This window comes from Epinephelus lanceolatus, chromosome 6 (assembly GCF_041903045.1).
Source record: "Epinephelus lanceolatus isolate andai-2023 chromosome 6, ASM4190304v1, whole genome shotgun sequence".
Taxonomy (NCBI): Eukaryota; Metazoa; Chordata; class Actinopteri; order Perciformes; family Serranidae; genus Epinephelus; species Epinephelus lanceolatus.
Genome location: NC_135739.1, coordinates 27,492,829 through 27,511,935, shown reverse-complemented (window position 1 = coordinate 27,511,935; position 19,107 = coordinate 27,492,829). Strand labels below are relative to the sequence as shown.

Here is a 19,107-nt window from a genome sequence, read left to right as displayed (position 1 = left end):
TTACACCAATGATGTAGAGCACGCGCAAGTCACGCCCGTCCACTTTGGCCACACTGAGGAGGAGGAGGGAGGAGGAGGACAGCATGGTCTGAGTGTGTGTCAAGTGACACAGCATAACGAGGTGCTGTTCCGGCCATACCTTTCACATCTTAACAGTGCGTGCCTTTATTCACTTCCGTTTTTTATTGTTTATATGTAACATTATATCAGCATGGAAGAGGATTCAGGCCATGTGAAAAATCCATTTGAGTTGTGAGTTTAAAGCGTGGATGTAATATGAAACCTGGATAGAGCATTGGAGGCAGGGCTACAGAAATTGCCTGGATGATGGACGCTGCCTCTGCATCATTGGGCCTATGGAGCAGGCACACTATAGACGTAGATTTTAATAACAACTAGGTACTGGATGCGAAGATGGCGCCTGCTCATTCCACTGAGTTGCTCACCTGGCGCAAACACCAAAAAGGTTTTCTAGCTTTCTGGTTTACTTCCACAGTATGCGGCCTACTATATACGGAGTAGTGTTTCTCCTGCTGGTCCTGCTCGTGAGTGCCCACTCACCCTATAGACTTTACAGATTTTTTAATCGCTTTTCTCAGCTTGAGGAATGTTTACAAATATAAGACCACCATGGCTTAAAAATTCAGAATAGAAAAAACCCTGATTGACCTTGTTTGCAGTTTGAGGTGTCCTGTCAACAGTTTACAGATGTGTCTTGTTGGCTACAGTGATGGTCTATGGGGAAAATGCTTTCTGGGCTAAAAGGATTTTTTTTGCTGCAGTACTGCAAGTGGCCACTGGGGAAAATTTGCTGCAAGGCTGAGCAGATTTCCATGGGACTGACTAGAGACTTGAAGCAGGTGAACACGGCAAAGCACGGCCAAGCAGCGGGTGACTTCTGGTTTAGTGCTCCGCTAACTTGAGTTGTGATTGAATAATTGCATGTTGTGGCTCTTTTAGTCCTTCCAAACATTATTGGACCATATGAGTTAAATCTAGATAGTGGAACAAGTCATTTAAGGGGGTTGTAATGTTCAAAAAAAAATGTATCCACTGATTTCTAGACGTTTCTCTTGCATTGTAAGTCTATGAGAAAACGTCTTTATGGGCCCAATGGCATCACGTGACAGACCTAGGAAATTGCAGTAACACTGATTGGCCACTTCGAAAATGGCTTCAAAGCATTCTGAGAGTAAGGCTCTGTGTCCACCAAAGTGTTTCATCCCAGCTGAAAACGCCAGGTGCTCCCACCCAGCTGGGAGCGTTTGTGAGCGCTCCATAAGCACAGCGTTTTTTCAGCTGAGAAACTTTGGTTGTGTGTGGTTGCTATGATACAGAATATCTGTGGAGGTAAACATATCGGCACAAGTTAGATTACCTGCTGTACCCCTTGCTCTGGATGGAGGGAGGACTGAAGCACTTAGAGAGAGAGGACGGACCCACCGGTTTGTGCAGGTTCATGCTAGCAAACTTATGTCAATATATGTGCAGTAGCCTATTAAGCATATTTCACCTCCGTCGTCGTTGTTATGCATTGCACATGTAAGACGTGACTGTTAGTATTCATGGTGTTTGTACATCCTCCACTGTGATTGAATAGCTGGGTTAAAAAGAGACAGTGACGAGCGCTGCGTTTTACCTTAAGTTGAGCATTTTTCAACTCTAGCCGTGATGGAAAAAAACAACAACAAACCTGCAGCACTTATAGACCCTTAGTGCCTTGTCACACTGCTGGCATGTGTAGTGCAGTGTTAACCCTTAGCGCCCCAATTGTAACGCATTAAAAAAAATACACTGGCCTCAGAAAAAAGGCTTTGGTGTGTACCGCTCCCTACATCCATTTTCAGAATTCTGACTTTATTCAGTCAAATACATTTTTCACAAGTGACCTCAATCCTCCAGGCTGGTAGGACCATCCTGATGACATGAGCTCTTTTTCTTTTTACATACATGTAAGTCATGCCCCGCTGCAGCACCAAACACTTTCCAGAAATTAAGATCCAATTGGGGCCAATCGGGGATCTGCACTGCAGTTGACACAGTAAGCAGCCAATAAGGGACTGTGTTGTGACTGTTGTAGTTGACGACATAAAATACACACTGCAGTTTGCAGAACAGCAAGTAAACATAGCAGCAAGTGAAGTTATTGCAGAAATAGAGTCAATAACAACAATTGTGTGCATAGTGTCAAAAAAGTGCACCACTGAGTATGCAGAATATCAAAACATAGCCTACTGTTATATAGATGCATAAAAGAATTTGATTGTTAGCTCTCTTTTTTGTTAAATGTAGGCTTTTATTTTGAAGAAATGTCTTTTTGCAGTTAAAACTAGTGAGGCAGGCTCTTTTCTCTTTCTTCTTCATTATAAATATACAAAAAAAAAACAAAGTACAGAAAATACAAGTATGATACTTGAATTATGTAAAAGTTGTATTTCACAGAATAGTACAAAAACATATAAAAGTAATAATGTAATAATTAAAAAGATCAAACCACACAAATGTAGTGTAAAGTACATTGTAGAGGAGAAATCTGAAACACCTCAGTAGAACCTGGTGTCTCTGTTTTGTTTATTTTGAAGTCATGTGCCTCAGTATTTGACAGAGTCCCTCACATGATCACCATGTCACATGTTGTCTGATACTGGGGTGAGGGATGTAGGCTATGACAGGGTGGCATCACTGAAGCAGCTGTCTTTGTGAAACCTTCTCAGTTGTAAACTCTTTCAGGTATACCAAATACTAATATTTCATATGGTGATACATAAATCTACTGGACATTCAGGAAGAAATTCACTTAATTTGTGGCTTTTCTTATCAAACTGTATCACTGTAATCTCACAGAGTGCAATAAATAACTGCTGAGACATTTGCATGCTCAAATGTAATGGTGTTTTTCAAACTAGCGAGGTCATAGGTATGATTCAGATGAATGTCCTTGAGCTGGACCGACCTGCTCACCTGTTTGTTTTTAAATGGCAGGTGCAATTTTCCATACATTCCACGGTCTTAAATTAACATATCTGACTAGAAATTAAATTGCATTTTAACCAGTTTTATAGGTCACATGTCATTTGTATTTGGCGTAGCTCCTGGCAACAGACAGGCAAATTAAAACAAGAGCTGTCTAGTCTATTCTGGATTGTCACCTAGTATTAAACCATGTCCTTGCTGCTGCACCCTTTGAACCTGAGCTTGTTGGCCAGCTGACATTCCAGCCCATACCTGGACTGCGGCCTTTTCACCAGGTTGATGAACTCCAGATTTAGTTTATTTACATCTGCTCGCCAACTTTTTTTTTTTTTTTTATCAGCACAGCCTGCATCTTTGGGTCAAGGCTGTGTTATTGCTATAACATAGGTTGTTTTTACACAGTTTTGTGGTCAATCATGCTTGAAGGAGGGGATGAGAATCTTTCTGCAACACAGACGTTAACCTTCTTCTTAGCAGTTAGCGTTGACACTGTAAACAGGGTGGAAGAAGTAGGGCAGTCAAGTGCGAGGCTACCTACCTCCCTGGCCCAAATATGACAGACTGGGCTGTATGGTTTATGTTTAAACCACCTAACTGCTAAAGCTGCACTTGCACACTGACTCAACATTTCACACTCTGATGGCCCCTGAACTGCTCTAGGTAAACATTTATTTATTTATCAGCCCAGTAAGATTATTATTCTCATGCAGAAACACTGTAGGATGATGTGACAGAGTGGCTTTAGTTGGATGCATGACTTAAATTTAAAGGAGTTTTAAGCCATAATGAGTGGGAAGAATGAGGTTAAATTTCTGCACATGAATAAAATATATGACCTCTTCTGTTGGGGTTGTTGTCTGGGACATGTAGGTCATTTTCATATCCCTGTTACTCCTTTGTTCACAATGGAATTCTCAATTGACTTTGGATGTCTTCAAGCCCTGCCACCACTCACAAGGACACCAATACAATGACTTCTTTGCATAATAGTTTACTTGTATGTAACATTAAAAACATGTTTAACTGCATATTATGTTAGTGTGTTGTTATTTGTTCAGCAGTTGTACATGTGTGCCCATTTGAAAAGTACAGTTGCAGCATTGTCAAAAACTCTGCATCCATAAAAGTATATACATAGTATATAAAAGTTTTATCTAGAGCTGGGTGGGAACACAAGAGCAAGTGACCAAGGTGCGCCTCTCAGTCACTGCATGACAAAATGAGTGCAGAACTGGCTGCAGCCGGGACGCTGCATGATCAAAGGTTTGGCGGTGTAGTCTTCACTGTGGGTGGTGCTGTAATGCTGACGATCCAGCGGGAACCTGATGTTGCTCTATGGTTAACAGAAAGACAGACAGACAGTATCATATTATAATATAATATTACGGAACCCATGTACAAAGACATGGGAACATATCACATCCACTTTCTCAGGAGCATGAAACAGAAAGTGCTGCTGGTGCTCCTTCTCTTTACTACTACAATTACTACTATTTCTTACCACTACTCTCAGTGCTATTGTCATATTATTATTTGTTACTACTATTTGTTACTACTATGACAACAACTACCACACTGCCGCTGCTTGTTACCCTTATTACACAAGTGAGTGGGAACATTTTTGACGTCATTTTGTACTCTCTCACCCCCTGCATTGATGGACAGGGTGTCTGTCTGCAGACCTTTAAAGGGATGTAGTCAATCTTGGTGGTGCTGGACTTCCACTCGTGTCCTGCCAAACACATTAAACACATTTAATATCTACATGCACCTCCCTTTGAACACACAAACGCGACCGATCCGTCACCTGGTCCACTCAGTATGTTGCTCGGCAGCTGGATGGCTGGTCTGGCCCGCTCTCCGTCCTGTTTGATGTAGTGCTCTTTGGCAGTGGTTGTGTAGTACAGGCCCGACAGACAGGGTGGGCTGAACTGTACATGGCTATTGGTCATCAGGTCAGCCCCAAGCACATACACTGGACGCTCTGTGTGGCTCTGCTGTAGGGAGAAACCTCGTCAGCATTATCAGATATGTCACAGTGGGATGATCGCACAAAACTTTAAAATAAACTCCATCCTTCCATCCAATAATGTGCCAAAAATAATTTTATAAATACAAAAATAACTAAAAGAAGATGTGAGAAGATCTGTTGTCTCACATCAGAGAAGGATATGCTGTTGGTGGTGACAGACATCCTCTCCTTGTTGCGCCTCGAATCAGTGTCCCCCTTGGGTAAGGAACTGGAATTTTGGTTCCTCCTCATCACAACAACTGGATCTCCTGTGAGATAAACCAAATAGATTAATCCAAGCAGGACAACAGGGATAGATTAGAAGAGTCATGTTTCGTCTGTATCTCAATGTTATGTCACCTTAGTTTGATCGGTTTAGAACAAGAATACTTAACTTGCTGTGCCCAGGGGCCACCTTTGCATAATGACGGGAGATCAGGGGCCAGTTAATAAACAAACATTAATTATATTAATCAGTCTATAAAGTGAATTAGTTGCTGCCCTTACTCAACTTTGCCAAGAGGCAAATTCAGTCGCAGCCCCTTATTCAAATTCCAAGTACAAAACAAAATGTCCAGTGTGAATCTATTTTCATTGTGAATTAGAAAATGGTCAGCGGGCCACACAGCACCCTATCACAGGCCAGATTTGGCTGTGAGTTGAGTATCACTGGTTTACAATGAAGGTAAGACAAATTTACAAATTGTGAAATTGCAAAACTTAAGCACTCATGTCTCAGTGTCTCTGTAATTAAAATGTGCATTGTACAGTCAGCTGGATCATCCAGACCCTGGATGAAACTCTAAGTTAGTCCCTCACTGATATTTTTTCTGATTTTACTAATGGCAACACCAATGTGATGTACAGAGATGTAGTTGAACAAGCAGAATACATTACACCAAGGCTTTGTGTAAACTTTTAAAGTTGTGATCAAGCAGTAGCACTAAAAATAACCATCCAGTGTTGAAATGGAGGGGCAACTGTGGGTCAGGAGGTGGAGGATTGTCCACTAATTGGAAGGTTTGATTCCTGGTTCCCCCAGTCCACATGTCGAAGTATCCTTGGGCAAGATTCTGAACCCCAAATTGCACCCCATTGGTGTGTGAGTGTGTTGAATGGCAATGTTTGGCTGTTTGGGAGCCTCTGGGCATAAATAAATGCTCTGAGCAGCTACTTAGTGCTAACTTAAAGTGCTGACAACATTTTCACCATGAGAACTTCAAAGTATTAGATCTGAACTGATGGATAATAAGAATGAAAACTAAGGGCAAAGGAAAGACTCACCCAGCTTGTGGTGGCCAAAGGTCTCTCTGGTTGTGGACAGCCATAAATCCTTAGAGAACTTTCCAAGGTCGAGCTTCAAAGGTTCCTTTACCACAGGTGGTCTGTATCTAAAATACAGATAATGCTTATATTTGTGTGGGGATAAACTCAACACCAGATAATCTGAGCTTTCAGAGAGTGACAAATAATATATCTGAAAAGTAACATTTTAGACCACTTTGAAATTTACATTTTTGAGGCCTTTCAGTCAATCAAGTGTCACTTGTTGCATCTAAGACACCACAAACCTCCTGGAACGCCAAATCAAAACATGCAGTGAAACCAAGAGAGGTCTTAAAAGAGATCTGAGGGGTGACACCAGGCCATACAGTTTCCTCTACAGTTTGACGTTTGTTTGTGTAGGATGTAAACTGTGTCACATGGCAGGAAGATTTTCCAGTGAGGCAGAAAAGCTGCGGACCTGCAGACAGTGGGCCGGATGAATGACGCAGCATGGGTCGTCTCTCTCTCCACAATCTTCTCAGGATCACCCAGAGCCACTGAGGAGGGCTGAAGAAAGATATAATAAAAACAGTCACTGTCACGGTTTGTGCCAATAATACCCATTTCACGGAATGCTGCATTAAAAGGTCAATGCCCCTGTCACTCTTGTGTCTACTCAAAGCTGACGCAGTGTTAGTAAACCAGGTCATAATGCCCCTTCCCTTAGCATACACACAACCGAGCATTCAATACTTCAGCCTGCATTCTGGTTAAACCTGAGTCTGTGTGCTAAAGTCAGAGAAGTGGCTTCTCTGGAGCTGCAGAGTATTTCAAGACTACAGATTTATTTATTTTTGTAAAGATTAATAAACCACTTTACTCCTAAATATGTGCCATTACCAAAGCAGTGATAACACACCAAGGGCTGTAAACCGATCAATATTTTGATGACTGAGTGTCAATTAAGGGAGACAGCATGTGATTGAGGGCCACACAGGAAAAGTGAGCTGATCACTGAAATCGCTAACTAGCTAACAGCACTAGCTGCCCTGCAACCAGTAGCTTTCTACAAGTTGTCATCCCTGACAGCTCAAAAATATGTGTTCATGTTAAAGCTATGACTTGGAATGCCCACATACTTCCATGTGTCCTTTATGTTGGCATACATGTCCAGTAGATAGCACTAAAGGGCAGAGTCAAAACTTTCTAACAAGAATGATTTTCATTTTCATTTTCAAAATGTCTTACAGTTGTCTCGCTTGAACTTTGTTATACTGCCCCACAGTCTCTGGTGGTACTGCTGCATTTTCTATATTCGTAAGCTTTCAGAAAACATGCACAAATATAGAAGAAGTGAACACACAATACAGACAGAAGGCATGATTTGATGCAGTCTGCTATGACATTATTAAATGTAAACTACTGAAAACTAAAGTATTGAAATGGATCACAAATTATTAAAATACTATGCATGCAAACCACATCATGCTCAGGGGCCACCCACATGCATTTTCCGAGGGCCGCCATCGGTCCATGGACTTTGACCAACAAATAATTATTCAGATCTTTTACTCAAGTAAAAATACCTATTCAACAATAGAAAAGTAGTTAATTCATGTTCTGCATCCAAAATCTCACTCAAGTGACAGTATAAAAAATAATCGAGCCACTGAGGTACGCTGAGGTCTAAGGTAGGAGGAAATGGAAATTTGTTAAGTAAAAATATCTCAAAGTGAACTTTACAGAGCTTACATTTAGGCATGTAGACTTTTTGGTGCAGTTTTTAGGCTCAGAGCAGAAAATGTTTTAATTAAAAATGTGGTATTGTGTCTGCTGCTCTTTCTGAATTTGATCAAAAGAGTAAACAGGAAGGATTCTGCATTATATCTGAGCTAAATGAGAAGGGGGAAATTGCCTCCAGTGCTAAGTGGAGAGGACAGTGTGGTATTGTGGTGATTTTTCTTCTTTTCATTGTGATTTTTAAAACACTGCCAGCATAAATCCATGGCAAAAGTTCCCCTTGAGAATTTGCAGGTTTTTAATCAAGCCATGTTTTGTTTGGTGAGAAAAAAAACCCCCATCTTGGATCACGACCAAGATCTGCTGCTGCCTTTTTACCTTTTCCACAGGTTTAGCTGCTCTGGTCCAGGCTCCCTGGAAGGTGTCGTTGTACTGGGAGGCAAAACGTTGATGGCGCCTGTCCCCTTTGATCGTGGGAAAGCCCTCTTCTACAGAGAAAATTTAAAATTGACATGAACCGTTCTGCAGGATTAAGAAATAACCCTCACACAGATTCCCTTACTGTTATTCATTACAAGTCGATGATGTTGTAAGGCTGACAGTTGACACATTGTTCGCAGTTAATTCCTAACTGAGTCTGATGACTGTTTGCATCAGTCATCTTTGTCTTGGCACTGAATTCATCATCTAATCTGGATTTATCTCTTTTAAAATAATCAGAATGAAATTCAGAATGCAGTCACTAACCTAGATGTTTACTTGCGGCTTTTACAACAGGACAGTGGTGGTGTGGAGTGAAGGAGGCTTTGCTGGTGCTTTCTGGGAGCGTTTCCACATGCTGGATCTTCTTGGTGGCCTCTGTGTGTCGGATGGGAGCGGGAGGATGCTGGAAAGGCCAGGGCTGGAATTTCTGGGACTGTGTGGTGAGGAAAGTAACCTCCCCAGGGTCTGTTTGCATCTTGAAGTTGGTGTGAAGCGCTGTCAAGGGTGGGGTGCGGGTGATCTGTGGCAGCGGGTGACAGTGGTAGGACACCCTCGCCTCTGTCAGGTACTCCTTGATGTGCCTCAAGTCCTTGTGGTCCATCTGGGCCGGGATGGGCCGAGGAACAACTTCCTGCTTATTTGAAGAAAAAGGCTGGAAATCCTCCTGGAAACGTTTTGTGAATGCATCTGGATTGTTCCTGTCCAGAAATGGGATGTTGGTAGACAAGAGGAAGTCTTTGCCCACAGGACGGGCTTGGATCAGTGTTTTTACCATTGCTGTCATTTTGGATACCACCAGTGTCCCGTAGCTCTTTGCTTAAGCCAGCTATCTTCTTCTGAAGCAGGTGAAAAATGCTACAGTGCCTCACCATGGAAACCTCTGTGCTGTGGAACATGATGATGTTGATACTGTTGCTGCTGCTGCAGAGAAACAAATGCATGCCATGGTGTCCAGTTACCTGGTCATATGCAATGAATGGAGTGGACACACAAAACTATTCAACTGTAACATTTTATTCCACAATAAGGACTCACACAAACAACTTCTCACACTTAAGTACTGAGTCAGAAAAGAATAAAATGTTTCTTGGTTTTCATGATCTAATAGTGTTACTATACACTTCTTTATTTTGGCTGCCTATCAAGGCAGCTTGATATGAGTTTCCTCACCAGTAAGAACCTACTAAATATTTGGAGTGGACACATTTCCCCTTTTCAAGAGTCATATGCATTATTCAGCATTACCTTAGATACACTTACAATATCAGCTTGCAGAGTGGCTTGATTTGGTCTGCGCTTGAGCACACAATGCAATACTTTATGTAGTGCCTTTCAAATACTGTACAGTATGTACATACATAACACCACATTAAACAAAAGGCTCTGGTTAGTTATAACATGCACGTCATATTGGCTATAGAAGTGCATGCATTTCAAATAGCATAAACAGATTTAATGTAATTTGATTTTAAATTTAACGCAATAATACACAGTATTTGCTTGCTATACTTGCACAAATAGCACGTTTTGTTCATGCATGTTCACTGTGGCCCTGCATTACTTGCGTCGGTACAACAGCAGGTGTCAGTCAAACTTCATTTTGGAGCAGCTGTTTCCAACCTGGACAGTTACCCTCATAAAAATGAAAGGCAAATCATAGTAGGTGCTCAAAAGTCAAAATGTGAACCAAAACTGTTTCCCAGTCACTGCATTTTGTTTATTTGATTTTTTTGTTTGTTTGTTTGTTTGTTTGTTTGTTTTATTAGGCACTTATGTTTGATGAATTATCAGCTGAATCTCGTTCTTACTGCTGACTGTCGCCCTCCTCGGTTTTTTGGTCTATTTTGTGGAATATATATCATGTATTTAATACCATAAATGTACCGTAACCGGCAGTTTTAATTTAAACGGCTGTCCTTATTAAAGATTTTTGTAATAAATAATGACTAAATCAAAAGTTACGTTTTTCAATAATAAGTTTGGTTGTCTTTTCAAGAATGAAATTAATAAAATTAAATAATAATAATTTAAAAAAGTTAAAATAGCGTACTCTCCCGAGGTGCTCAACAAGCAGGAGGAAGTGATGTAATTTAACGTCACCCTGTTCCGCTCTCTTTTCGTTGAGGCTCAGCTAACGGCCGGGTGGGTACACGTTTCGTCCAGCACATATTTCTCGGTTTTTAGTGAATATTGTGTCGTTTGAAACGATTTAAACAACATATTTACTGTCGTATGTAGAGAGTTATTGTGTATTAAATGTCACTGGCTCATCTCGAAGGCCTGAAATAGAGAAAATTGTAACTGACGCCGCGCTAACGGTACGCATGTGGCGAGGCCCCTACCATGACCACTCTGTTGCTAACATTAGCTAACATCGTTAGCTGCTGACCAGAAGCCGGCAAATTGCAGTATTCAATACAAATAATTAAAAACGCAGACTGTATTAACAGTTGTATTGTAATGGATGTGTACGGCAGGTCTTTGTGTCGTTATTGTGCTGTAAAAGATGCTGTTGGTAACGGTGTGGTCAGAGGAACGTGTAAACCTGGAAGCTAACGTCAGTTCTTGTGTCTCAGCCTGCAAACATGCAGATCTTCGTGAAGACGTTGACGGGGAAGACCATCACCCTCGAGGTCGAGCCCAGCGACACCATCGAAAATGTCAAGGCAAAGATCCAGGACAAGGAAGGTGAGCCGTTACCTTTTAGTCTTAACCTGAAGGGAGCCTTGACGGTTTGATAAGTAGCAACTAACACTTTGTGACGCCACGAAAACGTCTCTGGAGGCCATTTATTACCTTCAAGTTTACTATTAATGCCAAGTGTTGTATAACAATGTGTTAAGGTGGTAAGTCAGTTTGCTTAAAAAAAAAAAAAAGGCAGTAGATTTGGTGTAATGACAGACGAGGCCTCTGGCCCTCACGTCAGACCATTATGCCACTTGTTTTCGTTTGTTAAAGTAGGATATTTGATGTGTGTGACTCATGATTAGTCCTTTCAACCACCTGGCATTCCTGTCTCTTCTATTCAAATATAACTAATTGTCCATGGTCAAACGTAAAATGCATTGTTGTTGATAAGTGTTGTTGGCTTGCAGGAATTCCTCCTGATCAGCAGCGTCTGATTTTCGCTGGCAAACAGTTGGAAGATGGACGCACACTGTCTGACTACAACATCCAGAAAGGTAAGCTTGTTCAAAAGAAGTCCAGATGCACAATCGACAAGATTCTTACTGTAATTCTTACTGTAACACTAAGTGTTAACTTTAAAAAAACTTAAACAAGTTACAACAGGAGTCTCCCATGAATTGTACTACTAATGCAAATAAGTGTATGGTTTTTCTAATTTCATTACATTATGCATTTAATTCCTCATTTTGTAAGTGTGTACAACCATTGTTTCTTTCTTAAAAGGACACATCTGTAAGCTTTTAAAATGTACCAGGTTATTTTAGAATGCTTAGATAGAGAGGGTTTTCTGTTGAGCTGGATGTAAATGTAAATTAATCTGAGATTGACATCAATGTGTCTTAACCACCCACCAGAATCCACTCTGCATCTGGTTCTGCGTCTGCGTGGTGGCATCATCGAGCCCTCTCTCAGACAGCTGGCCCAGAAATACAACTGCGACAAGATGATCTGCCGCAAGTAAGTCTTGAAAATCATCAAGCAGTTGGTTTTAATTGTATTTAAGTGTGTGTAATGCTGCTGTTATTTACTGTTGAGTGTTAAGGCACAGTTGAGTCAAACTCCTTTTTTGAAATGGCACCTTGAGCAGTGTGGTTTGGTCAGTTAGAGATTGATAAAGCGTAAATATGCAGGGTGGTGTGGTTAATTTGTGTAAATACAGACTGAAATGACAAAGACAACAGCTGTGGATCCTCAGGCTCTTTTTTTTTTTACTGACCTTAAATGTTGGCTTGTGTTACATTATTTAATACCTGCCCAATTCAGTAAAATTTATTTATTAGCGCCTAATAGTGTTGGAAATTTTTTAGAGCATTTCTCCAGTGTTTCAGTCTTTAGATTTATGTGGTTTTGATTTGTTCCCCCTTAATGTGGCACATGTATTCCTAAATTCGATAGCACCAGAAATAAATCTACTAGTGTTTAGAACATAAATGTTGTTCAGGACATATTTCCTTATAGCTGACCCCTGGCCACTTGTTTTGCAGGTGCTATGCCCGTCTGCACCCCCGTGCTGTCAACTGCCGCAAGAAGAAGTGTGGACACACCAACAACCTTCGCCCCAAGAAGAAGCTGAAGTAGACATTTTGACTGAATCGGCTTTCTTTGCCATTTTGTGTTAAAATAAATGTAAGAAAAGTATGCTGCTTGTCTGACCTTTATTCTTAAGTGGTGGGGAAAAAAATAGTGAATCTTTGGCATAATGTGAAATCATGTCTGCAGTTCCTGGTTGTGAGGCTGTACAGGGGGGAATCTTAGTGTAAGGACAGTGTAACCAGACTGACTGAAACGAGATAAAGCTGGTGCAGTAAACTCTTGTTACTATTTGCCAAACATTCCCAAATTAAGATTAAAGATATTCATGAGAAGAATTTGGCAAGTAGCTAATGTCAGAGGCTTGTTCTAAGAAGCCTGTCCATGGAGTTATCTGGGTAATTCAGTAAACCTGCTGTTTGGAATTGGCGCTGGTTGAAACTAACAGTGGGTGCACTCCAAAACCTGACTGGCACAGTGCTGGGTTTCACTGGTTTTGAGTGTTTTTAACTTTTACTTCAGTTTGGCACTCTACACAGCACATGCTATTTGTGTCAGTCTAAATAGACATCACTGTGCAGCCCAAACAAAACGCTGTGTCCCAACTGCGTCGTTACCAGTGGAATAATAAACACATTTTACAAGGCTGGCGGCTGAATAACAAACACAGGATGGCACTGTCTGTTCCAAAAGCTGTGAAAAGTTTATCACAGCATTTCCAACACCACCTGCTGTTTGATTATCAGCTGAAAGAAATTCAGTATATCTGCCACCTCATATGCTACCCGCATTACATTTATACTGGTTTCTCAACCCTTGCTGCTACCAAGTGAGCAGCATGACTAAATGTAATGCAGCCATTGTCAGCTCAAAGTGTGATGAACCAAGTCAGTCCGAGCTGACAGTTGAATACGAAATTTTTCATTTCAGTAGGAGGAAACAAACCAGTCTAGAAAAAAAATTAAATGGTGAAAGTGTAAGGTGCAAACTGTAGGAATGCTGAAATACACAACACAACCCTGAGTTTCTCACCCCCCCATCACAAAGACCACGGCGCTGACTTTGCATGACTGAGTTTTAATGTTAAACAGTTCTATACAAATATAAGGAACTAATCTCACATCGTCAAATACCATACAAACATCTGCTCTCCTCAAATTCAGTTCTCGTGACAACAAAATCATAGTCTTGAGCTGACCAACACCAGTCGACAATTTTTCCTCTTATTTCCAGATGAAACTAACCTGAACTAACTTAAGTATTCTGAGGTATTTTGAGTCGTACTGAAAGGTCGAATATCAGACAATGAGTAACTCCAAACGTAAGCAGAATATAAAATATCTGAGATGAACGCTGAGCATCATGCAGAAGTCGTGTGTTTATTCCAGTTGATGTGGCTTTAGTGTGACAGTGGTGCATCTTTGGTACTGCATTCTCTCTTGTAGCTGTAGCTGTAGCTTGTAACAGAAAGCCTTATTTCAGTGTATTTAAGGAGGAATCCACCCACAGTTACTCAAATATATTCTGTTTATTGCTGTTTATTGTAGGGTTTTGTTGTATTTATGCTTCAGCTGGAGACTTTTCCCAAAGTGTACTCTGAGATCACTCTATAGGGAGTACAAGTGTTTTTGCTATCCAGGATGGGCGTATTTCACCAGAATATGAACATTGCCCCTGAAATAGTCTCAAATATAAGATGGATTTCTCCTCAAATTAGTTGTAAATGCACAATAATACTAAAGATCTTACTCACGTTCTATAAGAAATAGCAACACAGCTGATTGTATAGTGTACCCTTAATACTTACACCTTTTTAAGTACAATAATGCAATACTTAATTAATGGTGAAAGGAACAAAATGTCCTCTCTGTTGTCCCCAAAATTTCTCAAAAGCGAGGTTAGACACCAGGGAGGAAGTTGGCTTTTACATTTAATCTCTCTACCTCCCTTTTCTGTGTACACAGGAACTACTGCTAATGTATTTACACAGTGTTATTGTGCATTAATGATACACTGGAACAAGGCTGTTGTGAAGCAAAGTGTTTCTGACATCAACCGCCAGGAGCTTAGCGCTGAGGGGCTGCTGCATTTTCCTCATGCTTGACAAAAGGCTGGGAGCAGTCTGTTGTAATCTGACAGAGCCATGTCAGATTACAAGCCATGACAGAAAAAAAACACCAGTTGTGGGGAAAAAAGCACTTCTGTTAAAATAGAGGAGAACAGGCTTTACAGAGGTCTCATTATCTACAAATTACTTGTATTTACTATGAACAGGCATCTATGCTAGAAACGTTATTGCTAATTGAGTGATGCTTGCGTGTAGCAGCTGACGTCAGAATTTACAGATGGTGTAGTAACTTGTCAAAATGAGGAAACGTCAATCTTATATGACTAAAAGGTAGAACATAACCTCTTAATGCAGTAACAAGTAAGTAAGTAAGTATAACTTATTACTGTACTTTTAATAACAGGGTGCTAGTACATTATCTGTTAGTTTATTACACTGAAGGTGGGGTCTGCGATTCTGGAGAAAGATTATATGAACTCAACACCCAAACAAATACTCCCCCTCCATCATGTGCCAGATTTACCATCCCTTTGTCTTTCACCTTGTTCTGTGCACAAGCACAAACGCCCCATTGCTGATTGGCTGGAATAGTGTTGTTTGCCTCGGTCCAAGCCACCTTGTTTGTTCCCCATTAACAAAGCCAGGGCCGTGTATGAACATCTGATTTTTTTTTTTTTTTTTTTTTTGGCGCACACAGAATGGACAGCAAGTGGACCGTGATGAGACATGATTGGATCAGAATCGCAGACTGCACCTTGTAATGACCTAAATCACATTTTGACATATTAGTATGATTCTGGCCGTTACTGCATCATCAGCTGCAATAGACTGCACCTTATCTGTACCCATATTACTGTCATATGAAGAAATCAATAACTCATCAGGGGGCGAGAAGCAAAGATCAATAGATAATGTGCATCAGAACTTCATATACAAAGCTGACAGACAAGTCAATTAAGTACCTATTTTACTAAAACTACTGCAGTTGTGCTTTTTAACTCTCAGGTTGCACACTGCTAGGTATTGTGCACACACACACACACATACACACAGCTTCACATTCCTTGGCAGGTACGGGGCTTCTGCAGAGCTCATGCAGTGCTCTCATAGTGATCTATGCTCTGCAGCTCCGCTGAGCCTCTTTCTAGGGTTGTTATTACTATTATGGTAAATGGTAGTGTTGAGCAACACAGAAAAAAGTACATAAACCATTTCATGAACACTGACACATGTAAACAAAATCAGACTTGGCACAAACATAATCAAGTGCAATCTCAGGTTCAATTCGACAGAGTGAGAAAATACCATCACTGTCCACAGGCCACAGCGACGCATCTGGACCTCTCCTTCAATCACTCGTCTACCTGTCAAAGTGGCCTGGTGGAGAGGACAAACCGAGCAGAGATCTGGCCGGTAGCCATGTCTCATTTCCCATCATGACTGCGAGTAACTGTTAATGAACATGAATAATCTAAAGTGGTGAGAAAAGAGCAGTCCTCATGAAATGCTACCCAAAAAAAAAAAAAAGGTCGTACGCTGGCGATCCTCAGAGGACAGAATGGGAGCAGGTTGTTGCATCTGAGTTTGTTGATGTTCTGGCTGGTGTGAGACCAGTCCAGGCTGCTGATGGTGAACCAGAGCTGACTTTATTCAAGACCTTTGCCTCAATGTGTCCTTATCCTGACTCCTACTGGGTGCATCTCCACAGTGCTGAAGGAAGGATGACACCAACATGAGCTTAAGGGTTGTTATTCTGTAAAAGTAGACACTTGTTCACTTGTATAGCCTGTCTTTGTATATTTGTCTTACTCACGCTGACTTCTGTGATCTACCAATAACCTAAGAAAATGCATTCCTAAAAGCCGAGTCATACAGGACTGTTAAGTGTGAGCCTTAGGCTATGAGTTTTTATGTGTCAGCCTTCTGCCAAACCCCATTGAAAAAAACATCTATGCACAGTCGCTTTGCTCTTTCTATAAACCAAATGTCCAGAATTATGATCAAATATTTATGTTTAGTATAAGTATATAAATGTTATTGTCCATAAAATTAGTTTTCAACCATTTCAAGTCCTGATGCGAGCGCTGCTGTTACAGGGCTGCAGTTTTATTGTCTGTGCTCAGCCACGGTTGAATGGCTGAGACCTCTGCAGGAAAACACAGCAACACTGGCTTTATTAAATGCCGCCAGACCATTATCTTTTGATTCTTTCTGAGTTTTACTGCCACCCTTGCCTCTTAACTCAGTAAGAGAGTATACTCTCACACACACAAGTAGATTGCCTGCTTTGTGTTAAATAAAGATACATCACACAAAAATAAACTAACAAGTAAAAAAAATCATTTGATACGAGTTGCAAATGTCCACTTTTACAAAATAGCAAACCACTTTCGGTGCAAGTCCTCTTTTTAAAAGGTGCTTTAAGTAGAGTTTGCTATCAATAAATCATTTCTTCAGTCCTTTTAAGACATCAGTATCATTACCATCAACAAGTGAGACCATTACTGAAAAAATGTTTAGCTCCCAGCAGCCACTAATCCACATTTTACATTGAAAACCACCAGGTCAGATTTAGGCAAAATACACTGACTTGCAATGGCACTCAAAAGAGGTGGAGGGCGCTGTTCTTCCAGAGCAAATTGATCTAAAGCTGTAAAGAGTGCTCAGTGATGGCAGATGGTGTAAAAATTATATTATCCTCTTCAGGGGCTCAAGGACATGCAGCTGCTGGGAACTATGATATAGAAAAATAATGGTTGTATCCAGTTAGACCACATTGCCAACTGTTTATAATACGGTTGCAGTATTAAGGTGATATTGATGTTTTATTCTGCACATAGCACCTTTAAGAGGTTTTTGACGCCTGTTTGCCTGCACTGATCTTAAAAAAACAGATCCATGAAGGTGAACATCTGTATGTTTTCCTCCATATTGCTTTGATTGCTGCTCCGCTGATAAATCAGTAAAACACAAATCAAGGCCGCATGGTTGGAACCTGTGCCGACTGTGGAGATGCAGCCCAACTGCTGCTGTGGCTATTTGTCGATGAGTTTTGCCAGGCTCTGTCTCAGCTCGTTCAGGTCGCAGATTTTGACGTCCAGAACGTTGATGATGCGTCGGACCTCGACCTCCGCCTGGTTCTGCTCTTCCTGACTGGCGGCCAGTGTCTTTTCAGCACTCTGGACCCGATCCTCCAAGTCGTGGTTTCGTCTCTCCAGATCCTGCAGAAACATGAATTGTTGTTAATACAGTTTTCTCATCTAGATGTATTTCTGGATATTTTCTGTGTGGGTTGGTGACAAAATTTTATGCTTTTCTCATATTATTTTGTGACATTAGTGTGAACAACCAGCACTCTTAAATTAATCTGTTGGAGGACATTCATTCGTTTTCCGTAACCACTTATCCTGCTCGCTGTTGCAGGGGTGCTGGAGGGTGAAAGGTGGGGTACACCCTGGACAGGACGCCATACTATTGCAGGGCTGACACACAGAGACAATCACTTACACTCATATTCACACCTACAGCCAATTTTGAATCACCAATTAACCTGACATTATGTTGTAGATGACCTTTATGTGTGACTATATGATGTACGTGACCTGACATAGACTTATTATCATGACGTGACTTCAGCCAAATGATCTGGCAGGATTCTGGCCAAATTTGGTTATGGAAGGAGAAACAATTGTTCTCTGAGCTGGCTGATTAACTGCAAACTGAATGTAATTATTGGTAAAATTTCTCCCACTGTATGTTTACATTTCTATACCATATCTATAGTACAGATGCAAACAGTAACAAAGACTAAAATTGCACATTCAAACTGAGACACAGAACACAGCAGGTACAAGCAGAGCATCTTGCTTAAAGGCACGTTGGCAGTTAAATGCCTGTAAATTCTTCATTCTTCGTGTGGCTGCTGACTGCAGTAAAGTTTAATGAGAATGTCATCGGGATAATTTACTCGAAACTGTTTATATCGCATATTCAAATGTGCAATTTTGTGCTTGATGAGGTTATATTGTACGCCAAATGAATAGATATGGAATAAACACAAGGACAGCAAAGGTCAAATATGAATATAGATAACTTACAACTGACTCACAACTAAAACTGATAAAGGAGGCAATGGAATATGTATTAGGTATAATCCGCATTAGTATGGAGACTCAGTACTATTTGTTTTCTCCTTGAAGCCCTCAGTTCTCCTGTACTGATTCTCTGCTGCAGGTCTGTGCTGCCTCTTTCATAGGTACAGTATCAGTGGTTTGATTTTTCATTAATCGACTGGGTGGCTCAGTTTGGTTTGGAGAACAACAGAAAACAACATGAACGCTGTAAAATA

At 40.8% G+C, this 19,107-nt stretch overlaps 3 protein-coding genes across 4 annotated transcripts in view; 1 reads left to right on the top strand and 2 right to left on the bottom strand.

Moving 5' to 3' along the window:
• Positions 1 to 3,903: 3,903 nt before the first annotated feature.
• Positions 3,904 to 9,452, bottom strand: LOC144463728 (uncharacterized). Its single transcript, XM_078169125.1, has 8 exons — positions 8,750 to 9,452; positions 8,369 to 8,478; positions 6,729 to 6,817; positions 6,269 to 6,375; positions 5,132 to 5,253; positions 4,781 to 4,970; positions 4,620 to 4,705; positions 3,904 to 4,306 (listed from the first exon to the last, which is right to left on the bottom strand). Exons 1-8 carry the CDS (start codon positions 9,255 to 9,257, stop codon positions 4,178 to 4,180), a joined length of 1,341 nt encoding a protein of 446 aa, XP_078025251.1. The 5' UTR covers positions 9,258 to 9,452; the 3' UTR covers positions 3,904 to 4,177.
• Positions 9,453 to 10,540: 1,088 nt separating this feature from the next.
• Positions 10,541 to 12,799, top strand: LOC117253485 (ubiquitin-ribosomal protein eL40 fusion protein). Its single transcript, XM_033620968.1, has 5 exons — positions 10,541 to 10,615; positions 11,050 to 11,161; positions 11,569 to 11,655; positions 12,016 to 12,118; positions 12,646 to 12,799. Exons 2-5 carry the CDS (start codon positions 11,059 to 11,061, stop codon positions 12,737 to 12,739), a joined length of 387 nt encoding a protein of 128 aa, XP_033476859.1. The 5' UTR covers positions 10,541 to 10,615; positions 11,050 to 11,058; the 3' UTR covers positions 12,740 to 12,799.
• A 2,623-nt stretch (positions 12,800 to 15,422) lies between these two features.
• Positions 15,423 to 19,107, bottom strand: part of LOC117254231 (homer protein homolog 3-like) — an 82,802-nt gene continuing 79,117 nt past the window's right edge. For both annotated transcript variants that reach the window (XM_078168882.1, XM_033622356.2), the window contains one exon: positions 15,423 to 17,980. In XM_078168882.1, the coding sequence (XP_078025008.1) occupies positions 17,795 to 17,980 (186 nt within the window). In that variant the 3' untranslated portion in view covers positions 15,423 to 17,794. The remainder of the gene's footprint in view (positions 17,981 to 19,107) is intronic.

Excerpts from the sequence above, each read along its gene's own strand:
- LOC144463728 (XM_078169125.1), bottom strand. The coding sequence starts at position 9,257 with ATGACAGCAATGGTAAAAACACTGATCCAAGCCCGTCCTGTGGGCAAA. Across the intron at positions 6,818-8,368 it reads CAGCTAAACCTGTGGAAAAG|CCCTCCTCAGTGGCTCTGGG; the intron begins GTAAAAAGGCAG and ends ATCTTTCTTCAG. Across the intron at positions 6,376-6,728 it reads ATCCGGCCCACTGTCTGCAG|ATACAGACCACCTGTGGTAA; the intron begins GTCCGCAGCTTT and ends TCTGTATTTTAG.
- LOC117253485 (XM_033620968.1), top strand. The coding sequence starts at position 11,059 with ATGCAGATCTTCGTGAAGACGTTGACGGGGAAGACCATCACCCTCGAG. Across the intron at positions 11,656-12,015 it reads TGACTACAACATCCAGAAAG|AATCCACTCTGCATCTGGTT; the intron begins GTAAGCTTGTTC and ends ACCACCCACCAG. Across the intron at positions 12,119-12,645 it reads GACAAGATGATCTGCCGCAA|GTGCTATGCCCGTCTGCACC; the intron begins GTAAGTCTTGAA and ends CTTGTTTTGCAG.